This window comes from Anarhichas minor, unplaced genomic scaffold, assembly GCF_050575085.1.
Source record: "Anarhichas minor isolate MPS153535 unplaced genomic scaffold, ASM5057508v1 ptg000024l, whole genome shotgun sequence".
Taxonomy (NCBI): domain Eukaryota; kingdom Metazoa; phylum Chordata; class Actinopteri; order Perciformes; family Anarhichadidae; genus Anarhichas; species Anarhichas minor.
In genome coordinates, this window is record NW_027466470.1 from 760,001 (window position 1) to 775,347 (window position 15,347).

The 15,347-nt window shown below is 46.1% G+C and overlaps 1 protein-coding gene across 1 annotated transcript in view; it reads left to right on the plus strand.

Moving 5' to 3' along the window:
- tmeff1a (transmembrane protein with EGF-like and two follistatin-like domains 1a) overlaps positions 1–15,347 on the plus strand; it is a 53,429-nt gene that overhangs the window by 10,058 nt on the left and 28,024 nt on the right. The window contains exon 2 of the mRNA XM_076098434.1: positions 13,804–13,913. Coding sequence (XP_075954549.1) covers positions 13,804–13,913 — 110 coding nt within the window. The remainder of the gene's footprint in view (positions 1–13,803; positions 13,914–15,347) is intronic.

The following is a 15,347-nucleotide window of genomic DNA, read 5'->3' on the forward strand; positions in this document are numbered from 1 at the left end:
AACAGACCAGCGAGACTTGTTTTGGAGCGAGGAGTCAGCAGTCAGTAATAGTTTAAAACCGCCAATAAAATATGCTTTTCAAAACGGCAACAAGGGGAGGTCCTTGAGCATGGAGTCATAGATGAGTACAGAAAATATTAGACTGATGGGTACAGAAGTATGAGAGATTAGCCATGGACAGACGGACAGACACACACATGACTGGACGCATGATCTCCTCTGAGGCTTAAACCTGGTGGAGGTGAGTAACAGTCACAGTTATTTCAGTTTTAGAGTTAATGTATAAATCGATCTGATGTTATTGGAGAAAGAAATCTCATTTTGATGCTAAAAAAAGACGGAAGACGGAAGTTTATTTTGAAAAGACTGTATTCATGCAACGAGCAGAAACTGACACGTGTTGATACACTTTTGTAGTAAAACGCACAACAAACGAGTCGTGTTTTTTGTAGGATATCATATGAACCGTTGTGTCGAGGGCTTTTATTGTGAAAGGTAAGAAGGGAAGGAGTAGATCTGGTCTACGCTGGTTGAAAGGAGTAATAAAGTTTGCCATCTTCATTCAGATTACTGTTGTGTTTAAATCATCTGGATCATCATGGTTTTATTAAAGACGCGATATAAATGAAAGTTATTGTTATTTAGAATATATCTGTTCCTCACGACGTGATTGGTTGATGCTTTTAGTACAAAAGCTGAAAAATCAGATGAATCGACCTTGTTTCGGTGAGTAATATTCTCGTCATGTGAAAACCATTCAAGACAAAAAAACAACAATATTAACGTGCAAATTCATTTCACTCTGCAGACTCTCATTGGTCCTCGTCCTACTCGACGTTTGGGCCTCAAAACAAAGTACTTCTGCGACGTTGGTTTAGCGCGTGGGCCGTTAATTATGACGACTGTAATCCTGTAGCTTCATGAAGGCGGGACAGTCGGAGGGCCTCGTTTGTCACATTTAGAGCTGCTGCTCTGTTTCTCATCGATGTGCTGAACACGAGGCCGGTGACTCCACATCGGTCTGAGCCGCGAGGAGGCAGCATCACTTTGCAGTGACGGACGACGGTCGACTAACGGTACGGACGCGCTCAGTAAACGCAGGAAGTACCGCTCGACTGCTTCAACTCTACGCTTCAAGTCACAGTCGGGTGTCGGGTTAACGCTGCTGGGGAAGTGCTGCCTGTCAGTCGAAACGTAGAGAAAATTATAAACATATAAAACTTCTAACTTTCATACTGACGTCTCTCTAATAGAGCAGATGAAGAAACAGTGAAGTGAACTCCAGATGTTTGTCCCGATTCTCGGTACCAAAAAACGCTTTCTGACAGTTTCTCCCGGAGCTTTTTGAGCCATCGGCTGCTCGTGATGTTTGTGATTCTTCTTCTTCTCCTGCTGAGCTCCTCGTGTGTCTCTGAGGAGATGAGTAAAAACATCTGCTGCTGTTCACGTGGTCTCAGTGAAGGAGGCTGCAACAGCTGCAGGAAGCGGTGACCGACTCGTCCAGCATGTGAGACGAGGATTGAAACACGTTCCACATTTTATACTCTCTGGATTTGACCAGATAGCCACATCAGCACAAACTGAAGGCGTGGATTGTTTATGGCAGCTCTTCACAGACTACAGGTCTAAAGCTTCCATGAGCCTTCAGACAGGAGGAGCTGGTTTGTGGGAAGAAGCTCTGAGGCCGTGTTCACACCAGATCCAGCGTTGTGGCGGTTAGCGTAGCTGTGGGAGAGTCGGTAGGCTTGTTTGAGACGATCACAATCGATCACCTTCATGTTTCTCAGCAGCAGAAGCTGATGAATGGAAGTCCAATATTCTCTTCTAGCTCTGTGTTTGGTCTCCTCCTCCTGAGGGAAACATCTCTCTTTAGCTGCTAAGAGCTGCTCTATGTTCACCAGCTCGTCTCTGACTGAGTCTGACTGCTGTTTGCTGCTGAGCAGGTTGAGTAAAGTGGCTTTAACGGAGCTTTTATTCTGAAAACACAACACGACAGGAAATGTGTGTGCAGTGAAAACAAAACTAGGAGCTAAAAACGTCTAAAAAGCTCCGTAGAGCGACTTCTTTTAACAGTGTTAGTACAACAATATTGATCAGTGCAGCCTCCGGCACGTCCCTTATTTCACGCAAAGCATTGTGGGTACTGCCAGCCTCCAGGTCCACCACGTTGTTTTTGCATTAGAGGAACTCTAAAGCCACACAGAACCACGACGACACATCCAGATCCACATCCAGATCGCCAGATTCTGTAAAGTCTCTCCTCCCAAATCAGCTGTGACAGGTCTCTCTGGTTCCTAAAGGCACTGCCTCTGTGGAGGAGAGCAGGCGTCTCGTTGGACTTCCTGTCCTCTCAGCTGACTCTGAATATCAGAAAACTGAGACATCCACCATATGAGGGATCTTATCTTGACAAATAACCGATAACGCAAAATGAAAATCCAGCTCTCTCTCCAGAGAGAGACGACATCTTTAGTGTTCGTTGTATCTGTAACGTCAAATAAGCCACTGAGGTATTTTTAATGAGATTTATCTATTTGCTGTTTTGTCATTTCTTTTAAATTAAGGGTCACAGTCAGACTTGTGTAATGTTTCTTCTCTTCTGAAAAAACAACAACAAAAAAGAACCATATGATCCATAAATATATATATTTATTACAGTTTTCCGTAAACAAGCAGCTGCACCTTCAAAGAACTTTTTTAATTAATTAGGATTCAAACCTTCAGACGTCTCTTCTTAAAAAACCTCCTCAACCACAGACAGCCAAACAAAGGTATTGTGTTATAGTCCAAAGACGATGTCTTCCTCTCCGTTGTCTAACGCAGGTCTGTTTGTCAGACTCGTATCAGGTTTTGATCGGCTTGATTTGAGCCGATATGGATCCATTAAAGAGCATCAATAAGACGTTTTCTTCTGCTGTGACTGTAAATGAGCGTCTGCAGTCTGTGCTGAAGCTTCTTGCTGATGGTGATGAATTCTTCATGGCGGCGGCCGAGTCATACATTTATTTATTCTGCAGGGAAATTGATTGAACCAATATTTTCATGCCGGCGAGACGATTCATAATTCAGTGCTTCTGCGGCCGCACGTCGTCCTGTAAGTGGTGTGCTGGTATGCGTGTCTTCTTATTCTGCTCAGCCTTTGTCACTGTCGGCCTCAGCAGCTCAGGCTCTCTGCAGGGTTCTGTGGTGAAGCCATTAGCCTCCGCGGCGCTCAGGGTTAGCCCCCCCCCCCCCCCCCCCCCCCCATCGATCGCTGACGGACAAAGAGCCTTCGAGGCTCGGGGTCGACTCCTGAGCATCTCTGAACCCACTCGCTGCTTCAGGAGCTGCAGACGCACGGATCTGCACCAATAAGGATGCATCAAGTGCAAATCACCTGCTGGGAGGGAAGGAAGGGGGGAGGAGGAAAGGGGGGAGGGAGGGAAGGAAGGGGGGACGGTTCCTCTGCTGTGCCCAGAATTGGAATGGGACCTGATTAGTTTCGGCTCACAGACTCTTTGGTCGAATCCGGAGGAGGAGGAGGAGAATCCAGATGATGAAGATGATGAAGATGGTCGGGCCTGTTTGTGTTCCTTCCAGGTTGCTGTTGGTTTCCATTGAACACACTGAGCCCCCCCCCCCCCCCCCCCCCCCCCCCCCCCCGTGGAGTTAAAGCCGGAGCTGTTTTCATGGTTTCTATTATTCACACCAGGCGTCGTCGTCGAATGTCTTGATGTGTAAACGCAGCAGACAGAAAGCTTCCAACTTCCTCGTAGTCTGCAAAGTATCTCATGATACATCTTCACGACTACACGCATAACGGCTGCTATTGCTCTAGTCCGTACAACGGAGACGTTTAAAGACACTGCTGGAGACGTTTTACTTTGAAAAACTCCGGGTTGTAAAGTACACTGCTTTGCTCCATCTACTGCAGTAATACACTGACTATGGAAAAGTACCTCATACAACCACACTAAATATCATTACTGTGTTTTTAAAATGTCTCTGACAGCAGATGTACTGAAGTAAAACACAAGCAGGAGTTATTTGTATTCACTCCTCTAAAACAAAGAAACCAGTTTCATTCTGTTTACCGTCTTTATGCTAAGCTAGGCTAACCGCGTCCTGTCTCCAGCTCTGTAACGCGCAGACACAAAGTCGGCATCGATGTGAACATGTATAGGTAGGATAGTGTCGGTGTGAAGGACAAAGCTTCACACTGAAGCTCGTGACTGTCGTCTCCTCACAAACACTCTTCAGGCTTTCTGCTTGTTCTTCTCTGTACCTCAGCTTCTCCTCTTCGGTTTTATCCGTCCGGCAGAGTTTCAGTCTCCAGCATCTGAGGTTCACATCTGTCTTTTGTCTTCCGGAGGAGACGTGGACGTCTCGCCTCAAACTGAAGCTGTAAACGTGTAATCAGAGAGAGAGAGCGTCTGGTCTTGTGACGGCGCTTCAGAACCGATAACCGGGTGAGAAACGTTGCGTCTGCGCGGCGGTGGTGAGATTCATGCGGTTAAAGAGAAGACGGGTCACCGACGAACCGTTAATTAAAAAAGGAAAAAAGCTGGAGAATAAAAACAACCTCAGAGCTAGAAATTGAAAATGCAAATGAGCCGCTGGGCCTCGGTGAGGCTGTCGGGTCTGCAGTAAACCAAAGCTTTATAACGAAGGCGTCCTAACGAACTGTTCCTGCTCAATAACTCTGTGTCTTCGTAGGAACAGTGGGAGGTTGTGACGGACTGTTCTTGGTGCTTGTTGCGTGTTGGTGGCGTCCTGACAGCAGCGTCCACGAGGCTCATAAACAGTCCCAACATGCAGAGAGGCCGTCAGCCGTCTGTGGGAAACGCCTGGAGGACAAAAGCTCCTCTCAGTCTCTGCTCGGCTCCGTGTGCAGACTCTCAACAGATCCCCACAGGAAAAAGAAAAGCAGCACTTCACCACGAAAACATCTCAGATTTATTGCAGGCAAATGAGTCTGACGGAGCAGCTCCGTACGCAGCCTGCAGCCTGCAGCCGGGGAACTCCAAACCCTCAGTGAAGTCAAAGTGATCGTTAACAAGGGAAACATGCTAAATTATAACCCAGAAGATTTGTATTCCATTTATAGCGGCAACTCTTTACAGCAGTAGCCATTAAATGGATTTACATTCAGTCACTTCCTCTGTAGATACTCATGAGCATTGTTGACGGTGGAGTCGTCCTTTCCTGCTCAGGAAATAATCATAATCTCTGGTGCATGACGGTGTAACCTGTGCTCGCACCTACATGATGTGGGAGACGACAGATACGTCCACACGACCACCTTTTAGTGTTAAAGCGCGTGTCTGTTGCTTCATAACGCTGCGGACTCCGTTTCAGTCCGGTGACTCTGGGGTTGAGTTGTAGTTTGGACGAGCAGGAACGGAGACCTTTGAAAACGATGACGTGAACACACACGTCCACTTCTGATCCACTACCAGGTTCACTCAACATGGAGAAGAGATTACAGGCTCTGCTGACCTTCTTGTCTCTACCAGCAGCTGGTGTGCAGTTACATTCTGCATTTTATGATTCTACTGCTGCCGACATGCGGAGGAAGCAGCTGTTATTGGAGAGATTAGCGAGCGTGTACAGCGGTGTTATCAGACCTACGGAGTGGACGTCTGAAGTCACGCTTTGAGGCTTTGAGGCTTTGAGGAGGACGACGGACACCAAACGGAGGACTTTCCTTTTCTTATTAATGCTTATTTAGTTCTGCACAACTATCCTGAAGTGCACACAGAAACCGTAAAGGAACAAAAGCATGAATGCTCTCCAGTACGACAGAGAGCTACGAGTGAGAGACGTGTGTTCGTTGACCCATAATCGAGTTAAAAACATGTTGTTTTAAATGACATTAGTGTGCGTGTAGCCTCAGTGTCCTGCATTAAATGAGTCTCTTGTCGTCTGACGCACACCGAAACGGTTTTCTACGTGATCCGAACGGCCGTGCTCAAAGTCACCCATAATGTCGGATCTGTGTCTGTGTCCCTCAGGATGCTGGCCCTTCTTAAAGCCGCTTCCTCGTCATCGTCATCGTCGGATGGATGAACAGCTTCAGAAAGCCTCCACAGAGACTCCTCCTCCTCAACTAGTACAGTCACCTGTCGGCTGCACTCGCTGCAGTGTTAATGCACCGCCCGTCACCCGATGGAGATGAATTATACTGGATGAAGTTGTGAGGATTTAATTATGCAAATCACGTGGTGGTCAGCCAGCAGCGAGGTGAGGAAGAGGACGATGATGATGAAGCAGGTTTTACATGCTGCTGAAAATAAACCCTAAGTCCCCGTTTCCTCCTGTTTGTTTGATTAAAAGCTACAGTGAGCAGCTGTTTAAGCAGACTACTGACCACTCTTCAGTAGGAACCAATGGAAGCTGAGAGACAGACAGGAAGTTGGACGGTGTTGAGAGACGGACTGAGACGTCTAGGAGTTCTGAAAATCAACTGACTTCCGTAGAGTCGGATCAGAAGTTCAGAGGAAGCAACACCCTCGTCTGTGTTTCTATGTCACCAGGAGTCCTGTTGTCTTCTCAGCGTCTATAAGACGAGAGGAGCTGCTGGACGTTTGGCCGCCAGAGACGCTTTAACTTCCTGTCCTCCTGTAAGACTTTAACTGTGACTACAGAAGACGAACCGCTTCCTCCGAACATCGGACTGAGAAAATGAAAGTGCCGACGGTTCTTCCCCTCTACTTTGGCCTCTTTTCATGTTTTGGGTTTGTGTTTAGTGCCTTTGTGTGTGTGTGTGTGTGTGTGTGTGTGTGTGTGTGTGTGTGTGTGTGTGTGTGTGTGTGTGTGTGTGTGTGTGTGTGTGTGTGTGTGTGTGTGTGTGTGTGTGTGTGTGTGTGTGTGTGTGTGTGTGTGGGCATTAGAGGTTGAAGACTTACCTGATACCAGTTTATATTGAGTTTTGCTGTTTTCTTGCAGCAATGTGTCTGTGAAAGCTGCTTCTGTATTTAGCTTGTTTATACAGATGAAAACACACACACACACACACACACACACACACACACAGCCGAGCTCTCTTTAATGAGTCTTAAATGGCAGCCTGCATAAAAGTCTTTTCATGGAGGCCTCTGCTTACAGTTCAGATAATAGGTGTCAAACGTCAAGTCATGACTTTCTCTTTGCTCCACACACACACACACACACACACATATACACACACACACACACACACACACACACACACACACACACACACACACACACACTGGACTGTGTGTTTCCTCCAGGTTGAAAGGCCTGAGGTCACTCGACCTCTGAACTCTCTCAGCACTTAATATATGTCATAGCATCACGTCCTCTCCTCCTCGTCTGAAGCCGTCCTGCCTTCTGTTATTATAATGTGAATATATTATATATTTAGAAGCTGTCATTACTTCGCTTCTCTTTTCTTCCTCCTCACCGCTTCTCTTCTTTCAGTCATTGGAAGGAGACCAGTCTGTTGATGCAGCTGCACACAATGTTAACCGAGGCTCAACTTCTGCTGCAATGTGACGTCAAGAGCCGGATTCCTGCTGTACGTTTCTTTAACGCATCGTTTCTGTTCACTAGAGTGCCGCTGATTGACGGTGATCCCCGTCCGGTGTACGAGTTTAAGCCGGATTGATTTTGTGCAAACCGGCTGAACCGGTATCTGTCACTATGACACGTTCTAGGAAAGTCTTGAGGCTGGACTCGGTTCTGTACCTTGTTGGACTTTTGATCTCCCGCCTTGTTGAACTGGTCAAGTTGGTCCTGGCTGCTGATCCGGGGTCAGTGAGGGCTGTTTTGGGTCTGAATGCCAACGACCTGCATCCCAGCGGGCTGTACTCCACGCTAACATCAGCATGCTAGCATGCTATCACGCTCAGAATGACAATGCAAACATGCTGATGCTAAGCAGGTATAATGCTAACCATGGTCCCCAGCTGAGCGTGTTGGCATGCTAACATAAAACAGCTAATGTCTCCTTGCAACATGTAAATCAGGAAGACGTCCCCCCTGCTTCCAGTCTCTGTAGTAAGGTAGACTAAACAGGTCCTGGACCTGTACTGGACGCAGAGAACAAAGATCAGTGTATTTTGCTTTAAAACCACATTAGTTTTGTAAAAGTGATGCTGCCAATACAGCAACACACAAATCTTCTAAATCCTAAACAGCCTTCACTGCTGTGGTCAAAGTGACGGTCGCCATCTTTAAAAACACACAATATACCCAAAAGGTTCATCCAGCGCCAGGAAAAGAGCTTTAAAACCCTCGTTTTTAAGCCAAATCTGAACCTGATCCCCGTCTGCTTCCTGCCTGCAGGTCCTGCTGTTCGGCGCTCTGTGGGGTGAAATGAAATTGGCTGAAGAATACTCCCCGTCCTGCTGCTTTTACAGCCCATAATATGAGCCTGTAAAGAGGCAGCGTGAAGCAGGAGAGATAGAACGCCGCCTGCAAAATAAAATAGAGCCAGATTTATAGTTTGAAGTGCTTTACATCTGCAAATAGCTTTTCCATTAACAGTAACAGCCGAAATATTGAGAGCAGTGAAGAACATCAGCAGCATTCTGTTGCTTTAAGGACATCGCTCTTTATTTCCCCCCGGCACTTTTTGTAAGTGCACCATTTTGAAATAAAGCTCCGAAAGTATTAAATGGATTTTTGAAAATGTCGTAAATAAAATTAGAGTGAATAGAAGAGCGTTAGATGAATCCTCTCTGTGCCAAGGCTGTTCTATAAATGTTAACTCTATATCCACAGAGCCAGCAGCAATATCACATCTCTGTGATTGTTTATCGCTCTGTTAATAACTGTAATGATACAGTTATTAGGCTCATGAATAAAACGGTGTCGTGAAGAAGGATTTAACTAGAAACACGATTAAAGCATCATCAGACGGAGATGACAGGAAGGCTGTAGAATAAACACTTTTCTTTTCATTTAGGTTTATTTCATGAATTCACGGAGCTGCGTCATAATGAGTCGGTCCGCTCAGTCTGTCTCACCTCAACGGCTGCAGATACAGAGGAGAGGTCAGAGGTCACGAGACGAGTGAAGAGCCAGACTGTGTTCACGATAAAGCGCTTAAAACGGCAGCTTTTTCAAAACAATTGCATTTGCAACACGGACCAACATTATTGTTGCACCTATAGGTTGTTGGATTTGTGCTACTGGGTTAGTCTTTGTGCTACCGGGTTAGTCTTTGTGCTACCGGGTTAGTCTTTGTACTACCGGGTTAGTCTTTGTACTACCGGGTTAGTCTTTGTGCTACCGGGTTAGTCTTTGTGCTACCGGGTTAGTCTTTATGCTACCGGGTTAGTCTTTGTGCTACCGGGTTAGTCTTTGTGCTACCGGGTTAGTCTTTGTGCTACCGGGTTAGCGTTTGTGCTACCGGGTTAGTCTTTGTGCTACCGGGTTAGTCTTTGTGCTACCGGGTTAGACTTTGTGCTACCGGGTTAGCGTTTGTGCTACCGGGTTAGTCTTTGTACTACCGGGTTAGTCTTTGTGCTACCGGGTTAGCCTTTGTGCTACCGGGTTAGTCTTTGTACTACCGGGTTAGTCTTTGTGCTACCGGGTTAGTCTTTGTGCTACCGGGTTAGCGTTTGTGCTACCGGGTTAGTCTTTGTGCTACCGGGTTAGTCTTTGTGCTACCGGGTTAGCCTTTGTGCTACCGGGTTAGTCTTTGTGCTACCGGGTTAGTGTTTGTGCTACCGGGTTAGTCTTTGTGCTACCGGGTTAGTCTTTGTACTACTGGGTTAGCCTTTGTACCTACTCTGTAGGAGCTAAAAAGTCCCTCAAAACGGCGTTCTGAGAACTAGTATAATTTGTAGTTCTTGCGGTGCGGACACAATCAAGATGTGGGTTTTGTGGGAACAATGAAAAAGTTTCTCTGGTCCTTTTGAATGCTGTGTAGTCTAAAGGGGTAAATACAATGTTGATAATCTTGTGTTGTGTTCTGGGGACATTTATCAGGTCTAGAAAGCTCAAGAAGTCCAGGAAACTCTGCAACAATATGAACGTCACAACTTGCAGCAGATATGAGGCCTAATTGTCTCGTTAGTAACAAAAAGCAAAGTGCCAACAGGCCCGAGTGGCCCGCCTCGTCTCAGAGAGAGACTTCCCGAGAGGTCAATTACTTCCCGCTCTGCCTCTGCGTCAGACTGCACAATGAACCTGGAAGGAGTCTCTGTGTCCCTGTGATCTGCTCGACATGAATAAAACATCAAAGCCGTTATCTCCACGCTGCACCCTCTGCTTTCCCAGGTGAAGATTAGTCCACCAGCAACAGCTGAAGAAGCCAAACGAGCCCAGAGTCTGCCGGGCACTCCGGGGCGGCTCGCAGTCAGACGCTGTCGAGGAAAAGACCGACACAGACCTGGACAATTTAGTACCCGTTCTAGAGGAGGAGGAAGGCGGCGCCGTAATTAGACAGCAGGTCTTTCTGCAGCATCTTTCTGTCACAGACGGTTGAAGGTTGTTTCTTTACTGATGTTTCTGTTTTCCTACTAAAGAGGCCGGCTGCATGATGTTGAACTGTTCATTTAAAGGAGCTGTAGTTAACGTTCAGAGTATTAATATAGTGACAAACACGTCTCCTCTCTTTGTTCACATAGCGGACCGACCGGCCGCGTACCATTTAGTGCATGTGAGCGTGCCCCACTGGTTAGCTCTCACTGTTAGCTGTCTGCTCGATACACAGACAGTATAGGAGTGGACGTAGTCATGGTGACGTCACTCATTGGTTTGTGGACTCGAGTTCAGTGAACAGGAAGTGACCGTATCTGGACTGAGGATCCTTAAAACTCATCTCAAATACAGCGGGAGTTTCCTCTCAACTTAAAAATGCGAGGAGGAGGAGGAGGAGGAGGAGGAGGAGGAGGAGGAGGAGGAGGAGGAGGAGGAGGAGGAGGAGGAGGAGGAGGAGGAGGAGGAGGAGGAGGAGGAGGAGGAGGAGGAGGAGGAGGAGGAGGAGGAGGAGGAGGAGGAGGAGGAGGAGGAGGAGGAGGAGGAGGAGGAGGAGGAGGAGGAGGAGGAGGAGGAGGAGGAGGAGGAGGAGGAGGAGGAGGAGGAGGAGGAGGAGGAGGAGGAGGAGGAGGAGGAGGAGGAGGAGGAGGAGGAGGAGGAGGAGGAGGAGGAGGAGGAGGAGGAGGAGGAGGAGGAGGAGGAGGAGGCTCTTCACACAGGAACTCATCAGGTTTAAAATAGATCCAGTTCTTCATCAGACTTCATCCTCAGGTCCACTGAGAGCTGCTGACGCGTCTCATGTTGTGAAATCTCAAACTGTATAAAACAGACTCCAGTGACATGTTCAGCATTTTAATGACTCAGCTCTCTTTGACACGTATCTTAATACTCTGATGTCTTTTGTTTAAATACGTTTTATTATAGTTTATGACCAACAGCTGCAGCATGAAACATTTATCTTTTATTCATTAAACTGTTTCTTCACATCAGTGTTCTCATTGAAATACACTAAAGAGTGTCCTGAAGGAAGTCGCCTGAGCAGCAAACAGGTGTGTGTGTGTGTGACAAAGAAGGGCGATTTAGTTTTTAGACGCTTTAGAAACAGGAAGTCTTAAGAATCTAAGACTCTCCTTTACCTGGTCCTGGTTCAGGACCAGGTAAAGGTTCCTCACAGTAACTCAGCAGCAGTGAAAGAGTTAAAGGGTCTCCGAGCAGCAGACAGAAGACGAGGGATTGACGTCCGTCTCTCCTGGAGAGTGGAGGGGGGGGTTAGATAACGGGGGGGGGGGGGGGTGGCCATGACGACCGGGTCGGACTCGGGGGGCTAGTTCTGCTGTTATGCTCCGTCAGCGCTTTAGTTCTGCTCTGATACCAAAAGAGGGAATTATGTGCATTTTCAAATCCCTGTTTCTGTTGTAAAATGTATGAGGGAGAGGAACCTGAACACAACACGGCCGGGGTCGACCACACACACACACACACACACACACACACACACACACACACACACACACACACATAAATATATCAGCAGAACCAGAAAACACATTTCACACTGAAAGCACTCGTTCTTATTGACATTCCTGTTTGTCGCCGTGTGGAGGTTTAAAGACGTGTTTGTTGTCGTTTAGCGTAATCACACACACACACACACACACACACACACACACACACTGAGTTGATCAGCAGCGGGTCGATTAGTCGTTGTTTATGGGTTTTTATTTGAATGCTGAATGGCTTGTTGTTGTGAGCACTTCTCTGTAAACACAATGTTTAAAGTGGTTCTTCGTGTTGGAACAGATTTGTCGTCAACTTATCGATTAGTCGACGGAATCGTACGAGTGTTCATCGAAAAAGTATGTTTTTGTGATCAGTGTTACTGTGACCGGCTGCTCTGTGTCAGCGGGTCACATGATACCTGATGTTAGAGTTACTCCTGTGTGTTCATATGAAAGTCCTTAAACATGGAAATTACTGCTCGTAACTATTTAGCAGCTTTTATTTTGAAGAGTCAGATAAATATTCCAGTATCGTCTCTTCTGCTGCTCGTACTCAGGCTGTGGACAGATTCATAACTTTAATCAGCCGCAAAATGTAACGAAACACACAGATTCAATATTTATTATTCAATTCAAATGCTTTCAAACGTCAACGTCAGTGAAAACAGACCGAGGATGAACCCACATGTTCACCAAACAGACCAGAGAGACGATCAGCCTCCAGTTAAAGAAACGATTTAGTTTCTCTCCCAAATTAGAAGAACCTCCATTTGTCATTTCAAACTGTGATTGGAGTGTTTTCTTTTCATATTGTCTTGTTTCTTAACTGGTCTTCATTGTTGCTGCTGCTCTCTGAGTCTCTGAGTCTCTGAGTCTCTGATCTGCAGCTGCTCGTCACTGCGGCCGGCGGCGGCCATTTTTAGGAATAATGGAGGTCCGCAAACAGTAATTACAGGCCATTACACGGCTCTTCAAAGCCCACTCAGCTGTGGTGTGTGACACTTACACACACACACACACACACACACACACACACACACACACACACACACACACACACACACACACACGGAGGCAGGAATCTTGTGGCTTTTATCTCAAAGAAAATGTGGATAATTTAAGTCGGCTGCACATTTCTGAGTCATGGAGGCCTGTTATTATCAGACCAGACAGGACTCCTTTACAAGCTGCCAGAAGTGTGTGTGTGTGTGTGTGTGTGTGTGTGTGTGTATTTTTGTATTTTTGTATTTTTTCCCCAGATCTGTTTCCAAATATGAAAAACCCTCAAATAAGAGCCTCGTTTATTTATCATTTAGCAGCGATCAGAATCTGTCCGGTGAGAGAATCGCTGGTGATCCATGTGATCAAATTCTTCTGTCCCGATATCTCTATAACTATAACTATATATATATATATATATATATATATATATATATATCTATATATATATATATATATATATATATATATATCTATATAACTATATAGATATATATAATGATATCTATACATCATTGGTAGATGTATAGATATCTACCAATGACATAATGGTCCCCAGACGAGCGACTGGAAGATGAGAAGTGAGTGTGCTAACGATCACATCAGATGTGTTCTTCCAGTGTTCCTCAGGTGTAAACACACCTCGTCTCCTCTGTTTGTGCTCTGCAGAGAAATGTCTCCATATTTCCCTGCAGCTCTGCTTTTATTGTTCATAAACTGGTGAAGCTGTCCTGGTTTCATTTCTTGAGTGAAAGCGTGATCAGAGGACGGGGTTGTCAGAGTTTAGGTCTGATATTGATCTACCTGCTCACCGTCTGCCTCTTTCCTTTAACCCTCCGTTTAACCCGTTGTGTTCCTCTCTGTGTTGCAGATCTGTCGGAGAAGAAGAGCGACCTGAGGGTCTGTGATGACTCCAGCTGTCGATTCGGAGGCGTCTGCAGAGACGACGGAGCTCAGCTCAAATGTGTCTGCCAGTTCCAAGTAAGAAGAGATCAGCTGGTCTTTGTTCTTCCTCTTCAGTCTGGAGTCATTCTGTATTTTCTTACTGAGGCTCTCAGCTGTAAGCCTCATCGGTTCCTACTGAAGATGTAAATCTTTAAAATCAAAAATACAGTATATAGTTTTTATAGGAAAATTTGCATTCGTTGGGGACTATTTTCCTCGACCGTCACCATCTAGGCTTTTGGCCGTCGCCATTTGTTTTTGGTTGCCATCTTGGTTTTTTGGCCTTCAGCATCTTGGTTCTGGCCGTCGCCATCTTGTTTTTTTACAACCAGATGTGTTACGAGAGGGTGGAGCTAAGTAAAGCTGAACACTGAATAAGACATTTTTAGCCGTATACGTCTCTGGTAGAGACCTGTCAATCACCGTGTAGCCCCGCCCTAAAGCATCCCCTGCTTTATGGTCTGTTTGACTCTAAATGGACCATAATGTACTAAATGAACATCATGCTGTATTGAAGAAGACTTGAAACTAGAGATTGAGACCATAAACTCATGTTTACAATGTTTACTGATGTAATAAATCAAGAGAGAAGTAGTCATTTTCTCATAGACTTCTATACAACCAGAGGAGTCGCCCCCTGGTGGACACTAGAGAGAATGCAGCTTTAACACATGAAGCTTTGACTTTTCAAAACCGGAGGTTGACGCCTGGAAATAACTTCTGTTACGATTTGGCACTATGAATAAAGTTGAATTGAAGTGAAGTGAATCCACATTTGGTGCTCTGGTGAGTACTTGTGGCGGCAGGACGATGTGGGAGGTAAGCTCCTTTAAGCACATGACTGTGCTGCTGTTTGTTCCACGGATATTAAACTAAAATGTAACTGCTCTCCAGTCAGCCAGTTGTGTTTTTGTTCCATATCTTATCCGAACAACATGACGACCCGCAGACACGGTTTGAAACCAAAACCGGAGCTTCTGTGATCTGAAAAGTAAAACCTGCACTCGTTACCCGTGTCCACAGAAACAGGACTTTCAGTTTCACGACTGAATGCAGAAGCAACATCCAGCAGAGTTATTGTCTCACATCATCATCATGGCCGGAGGAGGAAGGCGAGGAGACGAGCGGAGGACAGGAAGCAGCGTCGTCCTTAAACCTCCGGAGACGTCTAATCGTTGAATCAACAGCCAAGATTCCCTGCAGATGTGATCAGTAATAAAGCAGCTTGACTTTAATTATTTCTTCTTCTTTCTTTCTGCTTTGCTTTAAGGAATTTCCTCTGAGAAAGACCGGGACACGTGTCCCTCACATCTCAATATTATTGTCCATCGTTCCACTGAAATCTGTCCCGCTGAGAGGAGCTCTGAGTCGATCGCAATGTTGACTCACTCCCCTTTGTCACCTTTTAATAATTACTGTGAGCTCACAGCAGCTTTACGAGGAATAGCTGGTCCTTTGTGGGCTCCGGCT